At 46.4% G+C, this 12,800-nt stretch overlaps 1 protein-coding gene across 3 annotated transcripts in view; it reads right to left on the bottom strand.

Moving 5' to 3' along the window:
- The window catches only part of tnr (tenascin R (restrictin, janusin)), a 118,858-nt gene that overhangs the window by 23,862 nt on the left and 82,196 nt on the right, over positions 1 to 12,800 (bottom strand). For all 3 annotated transcript variants that reach the window (XM_072704119.1, XM_072704120.1, XM_023798670.2), the window contains 3 exons: positions 7,220 to 7,740; positions 4,614 to 5,090; positions 482 to 745 (listed from right to left, as the gene is read on the bottom strand). In XM_072704119.1, the coding sequence (XP_072560220.1) occupies positions 482 to 745; positions 4,614 to 5,090; positions 7,220 to 7,700 (1,222 nt within the window). In that variant the 5' untranslated portion in view covers positions 7,701 to 7,740. The remainder of the gene's footprint in view (positions 1 to 481; positions 746 to 4,613; positions 5,091 to 7,219; positions 7,741 to 12,800) is intronic.

Genomic DNA, 12,800 nt, shown 5'->3' with positions numbered 1-12,800 from the left:
CTGCATTACTTTATCCCAGCTGCTTGGCAGGACCATCCTACAAATTTAAATGTTGTGCTTGTTGACATTTGTCATAAAAGGTCCATGGTTCATAGTTTTGCTAATATTTTATAAAGTTTTAAATTACTATTTAGCAAATCAGAGAATACTCTATGAACCTGCTCTGCCATGTGTCTCATGATATTTTCCTATCACAACTCAGCTGGGGAAATTTATTTAAAAATGTAACAGCCTGTCTGTGTTACGTGTATTGTTACAAATGTAACAACCTTTCTTTTTCTGCAGAGTCATCCAACATGGCTGAAATGGGCCATTTTAATGCCTATCTGGGTGAGGATGCTTCACCCATCACCGTATCCAGTCAGCGATGCCTTGGGATGCTCCTAACCTCTGCTTTCCTCTTAACATGCCACATCATCTGTAGTCTAGACCAAGTAAGGGCTCCTGAAAGAGGTAAATGACAGGCGAGAAGCTGACTTACAAGTGGACACCTGAGTGCTGACTGGCAGGCTGGCTTTGCTGTTGAGTGTGGCATAGACACTGATGCTGTACTCCATTCCGGGCTCAAGCTCAGTGATGGTGCATCTGCTCTGGCTTCCAGGCACTCGCATTTCCTGCTGGACTCCGCCAGGACTGGTGGCCACATAAGTGATTAGGTAGTCTGTCGAAGCCAGCGAGCCCTCCCAGCCCAGCTGGATGCTGTGCTCCGTTATGTCCAGAACATGCAGGTTCAGGGGTGGAGCCACTGCAGGGAACCAGGCAGGCAGTGAACCAGTCAGTGCCGTTAGCTGGGAGGTAGCGGTTCACGCCCTGGGGACGCTTTGCTCTTCGGCTCCTGAATAGTATTTAGTTATCACTCATTGACACATTTGCCCATAAAAATATACATTATTTCACTAATAGGCACTTTCACACTGCAGGAACATTTTTCTGGAACCAGAAAATGTTTCCACAATCAGGATGTTTCCAGAATCGTCTTCGCACCACAGGAACCCAGCCCGAAGATAGTTCCTTTGAGGCAGTTCTGGAACCCTTTTTAGTCCCTGCTCCAGACTCGGTACTTTTCGTTAGAAGACGAACTACTGGGGAGATGCTTACAGTGATAAACTTGCTGATTGGTTGACTATAAGCACTGGCACTAACTTGGAAGTTACATGGAAGTGCAAGAAAAGAGATATATTTATCAAAGCTAAATTAGGCAGATTAAATTATTTTTTACTTGCATTTGTGGTTTCAAATTATATATGAAGTTTAGCCTGTGAGCTTTTTACGTCTCCCATGTTTATTTAGCGTGAAGGTCCCAGATCCCGTTGTGTGGTGTGAAAGAATTTTGGTGTGAAAGCAGCTTCTTGTTATTGACTCAAAGCATTTCAAAATCCCATTTTACTCATTTTATTAATCAATTACTATCAGTTATTTATTTTTGCTGTCTATTCATTATCTATGCTATTTTTTTAGGTTTCAGAGGGCTGTCTACAGGAGATCTTTTCTTCAATGTCATACATGGCATTTTCAATACCTTGCTGAAGGATGTTAGCAAAATTCCATATGAGACTCAGCACCACAGGTATAGGGCTCTGAGTCTGGAGGTATGAATGAACAGGCCAAATAGGGAAATCAGTGAGATGCCTCTACTTCCTCCATAGATTAAAGAGAGCTGGGGCTCCGGTACAGATCATGGCCTCCTTCTATCGAGGCACCACTGAAAGTATCCTGACAAGCTGCACTGCCAATGATTGAAAAACCCTTTTTACAACTTTTTACTAGGTAAGAGCTCAGAAAAGGAAATCTGGAGTGTGATGGACTCAAAGGAAAATAAACCCCCAAACCATGAGGATGGCTGTTGCTGTGCACAGGCCCACTGTCCTTGGACACACAAAGAGTGACTTCTGTTCATTAATAATGATTGAAGTGAAGCCAGGAGGGCAGCGAATCACTGCTTCCGAATCCAGGCATCATTCCAGGCCCTGCAGCTGGAGGAACTTGGCCAGAAACTGCTTCTCACTCTTATTTTGGATCTGATTCTGGCTCTGTGATGAGATGCAAACAAGTAAAATAATGCTGCCTGGGATACAAACTCTTCAGCCAATAAGGGCAAAGGTGTGTCGTCACGGAGGCGGTTCCAGTTTGTGCAGCCGGGTGAGAGGTCGCAATGCATCTAACCGTAATGCATTGCGTCAGGATCAGAATGCCTTGCTTCAAGCCAGCGCTGTAAGCAAGTCGAACGCACCCAATGACCGGACTTAATACAGAGGACTAATAACAACAACCAGAAACAGCTGATCACATGGGGATCCCACACCAGGTTAACGAGGGGGCGTGGCACATGGAAGGAGAGGACAATCGGGGCAGGACAGGGGTAATGTTGGGATAAGATCTTTATCGTCTATTTATGATCGAACGGATTAAGTTCGAATTCTGAGGTACCACTGCAGTGTAAGGTAATAATTTATACAAATACTAAAAAGTTTGAGTTTTGATCGAATTTTTCCCGTAAGAAATAATGGAAAACCAATTAATTGGTTCCCGACCCCCCAAAATTACACCTAAATGTTTTTTTTTTTTTTAGCATTTAAACACAAAATGAACAGAATAAAACAAGAAGAGCATATACTGAACTAAACACATTTAAGCACATTCATCAAAACAGTAATTTGTAAAGTAAGAAAATAAATTTATCCAAACAATGTGTCGTGTCCCGATTGTCTGCTCCTTCCGTGTGCCACGCCCCCTCATTAACCCCGTGTGGAATCCTCGTGTGATCAGCTGTTTCTGGTTGTTTTTATTAGCCCTCTGTATTTCGGCCGCGTTTCAGTTTGTTTCCCCAGTCTGGTCATTGTATTGTCAGTCTACGTTTCGCCTGCCTTACCTGTAATTAAACCTGCCCTGCCCAGCTATCCTGCCCTAAATAATGTTGATCGTCTGGCCTAGATGCTTGGTTATGTGATTATCAGTAACTCACAAGCATTCTGGGTCCTGCCCATGTCGCTTTCCTCCAGGGACTTTTTCTCCTTCCCACTATGGTTGAGTAGATCGATCCAAATATCGATAGTTGGTATCAGTGTCGGACTGATACAATGATTGATACTAGCATGATGGGATCCATACTTTAGTTTTTTCTCCTCTATGTCTGTGCAAACACCACTCCTTTCACATCTTGCAAGCACATTTTGCTCCTCCTGCGCCTCTGCTCTGCTGTGTTTTGCTGTTGAGCCTCCACGTGATTCAGTAGCACTGAGCAGACGTGTCGGCTGCACAGTGAGAGCATGACGGCATGGCAGAGAGAAAGAGGACCATCGTATAGAGATATTTTATGGCTGTAGATGAAAACATTGCAAACTGCGATGTGTGTAGGAAATGTAAGCAAATGTCCTAGAAATCTGTAGTTTTCAGGACAACACAGCAGTGACAACATTTGCTCAGGATTAAAAAGAATCATTGATGAATGGGGCATAACTGACAAAGTTGGGAGTCATTGCATCATATGTACCTGTGGAAAGGATTTCCTTGAAGGCAGGACAGTTATATAAATACAGCTCTGGAAAAAATCAAGAGACCACAGCAAAATTTTCACTCATTTCTCAAATTATGGTTATGCACCTGTGTAAAATATGAACACACACACACAAACACACACACACAAAAGACAAGTAAAATTACATTTTAGCTTAAGGAACCTAGGTGTCTCTTATGTGTGATGGTGTGTTGGTAGATGCCCTGTGATGCATTGGCATCACCTCCAGGGGGTGCTGTGCTTACCCTGTGCTTTCCTGAGTAGGTTCCCAGCCCATTGCACCCCTGAATCTGATAAGTGATTTTCAATAATGGATAGATAGATTGATAAAAGTGTTCAATAAGAATGCAGACTGTCTTTGTAGCTATTCAACTTACACGCATACAAGTGGTTAAAGGTTATAAGAGGTTATAGACACTGTGGTTATAGGAGAGGTTATAGACACTTTGGTTATAGGAGAGGTTATAGACACTGTGGTTATATGTGAGGTTATAGACATTGTGGATATAGGTGAGGTTTAGACACTGTGGTTATAGGTGAGGTTGTAGACACTGTGGTTATATGTGAGGTTATAGACATTGTGGATATAGATGAGGTTATAGACACTGTGGTTATAGGTGAGGTTGTAGACACTGTGGTTATATGTGAGGTTATAGGCACTGTGGATATAGATGAGGTTATAGACACTGTGGTTATAGGTGAGGTTGTAGACACTATGGTGTAACACAGGTTTGAAGTTATTGGAACGCCATGTGATTTTGTCACATTAAAGCTATTCCTTTAAGAACTGGCACAATTTCTGCACAGACTATTTTTTTTTTATTTGGAGAATGGTTCAAGTCTCTCTTGTTATCACACCTATCACTGTAGCCATAAGCTTGGTCACAATCATTTTATTTATTTTAGTTAGTAAAATAAATAGTTCAAATTGTGAAAGGTAACCATCTCAACAGGTAGCTGCTTTTACCTCCTTGTGTTGTTGCATTATTTTATATCGACCATGTTACCTTGGCACTGCTCCTGATTATGAGCTAAAAGCCCCACTGCGTTGCCTGGAAAAAGAAGCAGTGCTCCAGTGAGACTCTCCTCTAAGCCTTACCTGAGGAGCAGTCATCTCCAGCAAAGCCCTCCTGACAGCTGCACATGCCCAGGCTGCAGCTGCCCTTCTGGCTGCAGTTGTTGGAGCAGGTAGTCAGGCTGCAGTCCTCCCCAGTGTAGCCCGAGTTGCACCGACACGTGCCGTTGATGCAGAGCCCCCGGTCAGAGCAGTCATTGAGGCAGCGCCCCAGGGAGCAGTCCTCCCCAGTGTAGACCTCCTCACACACGCACTCCCCGTCGATGCACAGCCCCCGGCCAGAGCAGTCACTGGGACAGCGAGCCTCTGAGCAGTTCTCACCAGTGAAGTCGCTGTCGCACACACACTCTCCCTCCACGCACATGCCCTGGCCTGAGCAGTCACCTGGGCATCGTGCCTCTGAGCAGTTCCTGCCGGTCCAGCCGTCCTCACAAACGCAGCCACACACATCCAAGCTGAAGCGCCCATGTCCACTGCAGTGGGGAATAAAGTCCAGTCGGCCTGCAGGGACATGACAAGCAAATGGTATAGATACAGGCTAGGGAAATAACATTAAAATCCCTGTATCTGTGTCCAACTTGACTGTGTTATCACTCCAGCTGTGTTATCTCCCAATACAAATACCATGTGTCCAACTCAACTGTATCTCTGTTATTTCCCAATACAAATACCATGTGTCCAACTCAACTGTATCTCTGTTATTTCCCAATACAAATACCATGTGTCCAACTCAACTGTATCTCTGTTATTTCCCAATACAAATACCATGTGTCCAACTCAACTGTATCTCTGTTATTTCCCAATACAAATACCATGTGTCCAACTCAACTGTATCTCTGTTATTTCCTAATACAAATACTGCATGTCTGACTCAACTGTAGCTGTATCTCCTAATACAAATACTGCATGCTGATGTGACGGATGTGAAGGGGCTGGACATAACAGGACCTGACGTGTTGCAACCTGACGTGACAGGGCCTGATGTGACAGAGCCTGATGTGATGGGGCCAGATGTGAAGGGGCCGGACATAACAGGACCTCACGTGATGCGGCCTGATGTGACAGGGCCTGACATAACGGGGCCTGACGTGATGGGGCCAGATGTGAAGGGGCCGGATGTAAAGGGGCCAGATGTAAATGGGCCGGACCTAACAGGACCTGACATGATGCGGCCTGACGTGACAGGGCCTGACGAGACAGGGCCTGATGCGACAGAACCTGATTTGATGGGGCCGGATGTGAAGGGGCCGGATGTGACGGGGCCTAATGTGGTGCGGCCTGACGTGATGCGGCCTGACATGACAGGGCCTGATGTGACAGACCCTGATGTGACGGGGCCTGATGTGACGGGGCCGAATGTGAAGGGGCCGGATGTGACAGGACCTGACATGATGCAGCCTGACGTGACAGGGCCGGATGTGACAGAACCTGATTTGATGGGGCCGGATGTGAAGGGGCCGGATGTGACGGGGCCTAATGTGGTGCGGCCTGACGTGATGCGGCCTGACATGACAGGGCCTGATGTGACAGACCCTGATGTGACGGGGCCTGATGTGACGGGGCCGAATGTGAAGGGGCCGGATGTGACAGGACCTGACATGATGCAGCCTGACGTGACAGGGCCGGATGTGACAGGGCCTAATGTGGTGCGGCCTGACGTGATGCGGCCTGACGTGACAGGGCCTGACGAGACAGGGCCTGATGCGACAGAACCTGATTTGATGGGGCCGGATGTGAAGGGGCCGGATGTGACGGGGCCTAATGTGGTGCGGCCTGACGTGATGCGGCCTGACATGACAGGGCCTGATGTGACAGACCCTGATGTGACGGGGCCTGATGTGACGGGGCCGGATGTGAAGGGGCCGGATGTGACAGGACCTGACATGATGCAGCCTGACGTGACAGGGCCGGATGTGACGGGGCCTAATGTGGTGCGGCCTGACGTGATGCGGCCTGACATGACAGGGCCTGATGTGACAGACCCTGATGTGACGGGGCCTGATGTGACGGGGCCGAATGTGAAGGGGCCGGATGTGACAGGACCTGACGTGATGTGGCCTGACGTGACAGGGCCTGATATGACGGGGTCGGATGTGAAGGGGCCAGATGTAAAGGGGCCGGACGTAACAGGACCTGACGTGATGCAGCCTGACGTGACAGGGCCTGATGTGATGCGGCCTGACGTGAATGGGCCTGACGTGACAGGGCCTGATGTGACGGGGCTGGATGTGAAGGGGCCGGATGTAACAGGACCTGATGTAACAGGACCTGATGTGATGCGGCCTGACCTGACAGGGCCTGACACAGCCTGAATTTTCTAAAGTTTTTTTTAATAATCTGAGAACCTAATAAATATTCCTTTAGTGAAACACACACAGAAATGATCCATCTAGTCAGTTTTAGACATTTTGGATTATATGACTTTTATTCATTGTAATCCAGGACAAATAATAGATGTTTCTAGTAGAATGTCATTTGTATCAGGAGGTAAGACATACAAATGAGTTGAACACAGGGTGTTACCTCCTAATATGCATATCCTGTGTGCAACTCAGCTGTAACTGTGTTATCTCCCAATATAAATTCCCTGTGTCTGGCTGTGTTAGCTCCTGATGCTATATCTCACTCACCTTCAGCCGCACTCTCTCCACAGCAGCTGGACTCGCAATGGGCTCGTAACAGGGACACTTCCCTCTCCAGGACCTCAATCCGGCTGATAAGTTGCTGGATGGTGTTGGCTGCTGGACACGCACAGGCCTGCTTGGGGATGTTGATACGATGTGTGAAGGTCACCTGGCTGTCTACGTCGGCCGTCTGAACTACATAGTCAGTTGGTGGCACATCTGTCTCTGCTTTAGCCTCTGGGCCGGGGGCAGAGTCCAGGTCCACAGAGCACAAGGATTCCAGTGGGACATTGATGTTGTAAATGTGGTTGAAGACAAAAGGCTGCTCCCTCATGGTGTCATTGCTCACGGGAGTGTCCGCTTCAGAGGCCTGCCGCCTCATTCTGGTCGTCCTCACCAGCTGCCCCCCATATGCTGGTCCACAGAGCACAGGAGTCTCAGCCAGCAACATCACCAGGAGAGGGAGCCAAAAGCACTTCTGCGTCATGGTGATGGTGGAGATCAAGTGAGCAACCTTCCCAACAGTTCTGATCAGAAGTGTTTTATTTTTTCATGGAAAAACAAGAAGAAAAATAATGTTCAATTCAAAATTAATGTTCAATTAATGTAAATGCAATTTTTATTATATGTCCATGCAACATGGTTATGTAACAGTTATACCAAATACCTTCGTTTTAAATAAATTTTATGGATTATTGTAGGCATGAAAAGCAAGACAGATTTTGCAGTGATAATCTCCTATAAAGTCTGCCTTCCTCTTATACTTAGATTTTAATTATTCTCAGCAATCAGATTTATATTTTCTGGCTGCAGCATGAAGATCTGTGGAATACTTTGCTGTCGTTCCAACAGCATATTTTTTAGTTTCAGGTTTAGTTTCTTACAAGCCTTTTCAAATACATTCAATTCTGTGCAAAGATAATGTAGTAACTGTAGTACTCAATGCATTCATTATGATTTGAGCCATATCCACAGCCCCTTGTATTGTTATGAACGTCCTATTACCGTCTAGCATGGCAGCTCAATATATGTGCCCTGTCAACAGTGATTGCAGCTTTCACATACTTTATGGTGCTGCTTGATGGAAATCTCAGCCTGCATGTCAAATTAAACTGAAATAATAGCTGATTGTTTATAGTTTGAACAATCAGTCAACTGGAATTAAACCACAGGTAATACTAGCAAATTGGATTTGCAGGAAAGTAATACACTGAGAAATTTAAAGACACCAATTAATCTAAACTGAATATTTTGGAGTCTCAAGAGGGATCCCACATAAGCATACAATTAATGAAATTATTCCACAGATTAATTTTAAGGATGGTAACATGCCTGAAAAATGGAAAGTAATAGAAATAGATTTCAACATGAAATAAATAATATGTCCCTTCACTCAAATATTATTTTTTGGTGTGTGTCAGATTTCTTCTGATTGTAGCATTTCTGTGTAAGGTAGAGGAAAAGGTGGCGTGGGGATAAAGGCTAGCAGCTTAGATAAATGCCTCAATATATTTTCTATGATGAACAAAAGAGAATATGAAAGCTTATCATTATGAAATTGGTCAACTGCCTAATCATGATTGACAACTGCTTATAAACACTAATCTAATATTTAGTTGAGATTTAAGTGTTTCTGAATTGTCTTGCCTACCAAATTTCCTAGTGGGTCATCAACTCCCTACAGCAAAGCACATCATTATGCTGTAAAACCCTGAGTATCCGCCAGCGTCTGTTATACCTCCAGAACACTGGAAACCCTGAGTATCAGCCAGCGCCTGTCATACATCCAGAACACTGGAAACCCTGAGTATCCACAGGTGTCTGTCGAACATCCAGAACACTGGAAACCCTGAGTATCAGCCAGCGCCTGTCATACATCCAGAACACTGGAAACCCTGAGTATCCACAGGTGTCTGTCGAACATCCAGAACACTGGAAACCCTGAGTATCGGCCAGCGTCTGTCATACATCCAGAACACTGGAAACCCTGAGTATCCACAGGTGTCTGTCGAACATCCAGAACACTGGAAACCCTGAGTATCAGCCAGCGCCTGTCATACATCCAGAACACTGGAAACCCTGAGTATCAGCCAGCGCCTGTCATACATCCAGAACACTGGAAACCCTGAGTATCAGCCAGCGTCTGTCATACATCCAGAACACTGGAAACCCTGAGTATCCACAGGTGTCTGTCGAACATCCAGAACACTGGAAACCCTGAGTATCGGCCAGCGTCTGTCATACATCCAGAACACTGGAAACCCTGAATATCCTCCAGTGTCTGTCATACATCCAGAACAAAAAAAACCATGAGTATCAGCCAGCGCCTGTCATACATCCAAAACATTGGAAACCCTGAAAATCCACCAGCGCCTGTCATACATCCAGAACAATGGAAACCCTGAAACCATGGTAGCTTCTGATTAAATAGGTTTTCAAAGCCAAACAAAAATCATCCAGTTACAGTTTCTTTATTGCTGATGGTAATTATTAACACAATTAAAACACATTCTGAAATCAATGAGTAAGAAAGAATGTGATAGGTAGACAAAAAATGACAAGAAATAGGAATGCATGCAGGTGCGCAAAAGCTCTGTGTGCAAAACTCAAAATTATATTTAGTTTCTTTCCTTGGAGGTAGAAAAGCATTAATGACACAGAAAGGAATCCCCAGCACGTCACTGCCCTTGAAGGACTTATGAAGCTGCACATAAATGCAGTGTTTCACATTACCGCCCACTGCACATAAATGCAGTGTTTTACATTACTGCCCACACGGTTTCCCCAGAGACCCAGGCCCGCCGTCGAGCTGCCACCTTCTCCTAACACACGTCACACAGGAGCCAGACACACCCACCTCATGCGTGGCTTTAACATTCTGCCTGCATGTTCTGCCTATGTGTAATGAATGTTCACAGATCCTGCACGCTAAAAAGCTTAGGAAGACCTGTGGAATGAGCATAGGGTCCTGCCTCCTGCCAAACACTGCTGCTTCGGTAATTTCTTATACTGATCACCTTTTCTATTCGGGGGTGCTGGAGTGGAGGGTCCGTCGGATAGTCGAACCTCGGATTCAAGAGGAGCAGTGTGGTTTTCGTCCTGGCCGTGGAACAGTGGACCAGCTCTATACTCTCGGCAGGGTCCTGGAGGGTGCGTGGGAGTTTGCCCAACCAGTCTACATGTGCTTTGTGGACTTGGAGAAGGCATTCGACCGCGTCCCTCGGGGAGTCCTGTGGGGAGTGCTCCGGGAGTACGGGGTGCCGGACTGCCTTATAAGGGCTGTTCGGTCCCTGTACGACCGGTGTCAGAGCTTGGTCCGCATTGCTGGCAGTAAGTCGGACTCGTTCCCGGTGAGGGTTGGACTCCGCCAGGGCTGCCCTTTATCACCGATTCTGTTCATAACCTTTATGGACAGAATTTCTAGGCGCAGCCAGGGTGTCCGGTTTGGTGACCTCAGGATTAGGTCTCTGCGTTTTGCAGATGATGTGGTTCTGTTGGCCTCATCAGACCGTGACCTTCGGCTCTCACTGAAATAGTTCGCAGCCTAGTGTGAAGCGGCTGGAATGAAAATCAGCACCTCCAAATCTGAGACCATGGTCCTCAGCTGGAAAAGGGTGGAGTGCTCTCTCCAGGTCGGGGAGGAGGTCCTTCCCCAAGTGGAGGAGTTTAAGTATCTCGGGGTCTTGTTTACAAGTGAGGGAAGGATGGAGCGGGAGATCGACAGGCGGATCGGTGCGGCGTCAGCAGTGATGCGGGCGCTGCATCGGTCTGTCGTGGTGAAGAAGGAGCTGAGCCAAAAGGCAAAGCTCTCGATTTACCGGTCAATCTACGTTCCTACCCTCACCTATGGTCATGAGCTGTGGGTAGTGACCGAAAGATTGCGAGTGCAAGCGGCCTAAATGAGTTTTCACCGCAGGGTGGCTGGGCTCTCCCTTAGAGATAGGGTGAGGAGCTCGGTCATTCAGGAAGTAGAGCCGCTGCTCCTCCGCATTGAGAGGAGCCAGATGAGGTGGCTCGGGCATCTGCTTAGGATGCCTCCTGGACGCCTCCCTGGTGAGGTGTTCTGGGCATGTCCCACTGGGTGGAGGCCCCGGGGAAGACCCAGGACACGCTGGAGGGACTATGTCTCGCTGGCCTGGGAACGCCTCGGGATCCCCCCAGAGGAGCTGGAGGAAGTGGCCGGGGAGAGGGAAGTCTGGGTTTCCCTGCTGAGACTGCTGCCCCCGCGACCCGACCTCGGATAAGCGGAAGTAAATGGATGGATGGATGGATGGATCACATTTTCCATTTGTGGATAAGCCAGGTGGATTCTCACACTGTAGCCATTTATGAGCCATCACCACAAACCCATCTTGGCCTTTATCTTCCTCACAGCTGAAACAGGCCTTTACACAATATTTATGGCAAGAAAAAACTTTTGGGTGTGACCTGAATCTCTGTCTGTTTGTCTGTCGTCATCATCATCATCATCATCATCATTATTATTATTATTATTATTATTATTATTGTTACACACATATCCCTTGCCCATACCATTATCCATGAATGGCTGCAGTAGATAGGTTATTATTGTTAGGTTTAGGATTAAGATCACGGATTTCTAGTTAATATGTATGGTCCAGAGCAGTGAGCAGTAAGGACTCATGTACATCTTTAATATTAAACAGATGGGTAAACATGCTTGTCCAGCATCATGGGAAGGAGCGACACACTTTTCCATCAAAAAAACACTTTGGCAGTGAGGGTGACACAGCCTGTGCTGAGCCTGTCAGCTGCAAAGATGCTGACAGCTATGGCAGCTCCAGCTGTTACTGTCAGTTCTGTAACATTCAGCTTTTGTGTGACTTATTACTTCTCTGCCTCTAAATAACCTGAGAATACATTGCACAAATGCATTTATAATACCATTTGTTGACCTGCAAATAGCTACAGAATATCTAACTATCCAAATTAGTCCACTGCAGTCTTTAAGAATGTTATTCATTGTTATTCATTGCCTTATCAATAGTGGTTGATAATATTTCCTTTTTCATTTATTGCACACTTTAAATGTGAGCTGCTGTATTTCAGTACAGCATGTCAGCTGCTTCAGATATGTCCCCGCCAGCTGTGTGGGCTTTTTCTGCCTTATCCCAGTGCTGAAGAAGAGGTGTCCCTGCACCCTCCATCTCTAGAGATTTGTGGCTTTCATGTGTCACACCAAAAATACTTTTGATGGTTGTGACTGGTCCTGAAACACTTCTGAACCCTGATAGCAGACATTTGGGATCAGATGCCTTTTAAGGTCCAGGCACATAGAGTTGCAGATGAGTCACATTCTTAACCGAGCCTAGACCCACATGGAAAGGCTGGCGCCGCCGGATCGTCTTATTTCATTTCCCCAAAGCCTTCAACACCATCCTGCCTCTCTGGCTTGAAAACAAGCTGAAGATGATGTAAGTGCATGTCCCACTAGTCCCTCAGACGGCAGACTCACTTACAGACAGGTGGCAGTTTGTTAGACTCCCAGACTGTTTATCACTAAGCGGTTAGAGACATTGTAACACCAGGGGAACCATCACATTTCCCGTCCTGTTCTCCCACTACG

This window comes from Paramormyrops kingsleyae, chromosome 21, assembly GCF_048594095.1.
Source record: "Paramormyrops kingsleyae isolate MSU_618 chromosome 21, PKINGS_0.4, whole genome shotgun sequence".
Taxonomy (NCBI): domain Eukaryota; kingdom Metazoa; phylum Chordata; class Actinopteri; order Osteoglossiformes; family Mormyridae; genus Paramormyrops; species Paramormyrops kingsleyae.
The sequence above is the reverse complement of the archived record's forward strand: the minus strand, read 5'-3'. Positions and strand labels throughout refer to the sequence as shown.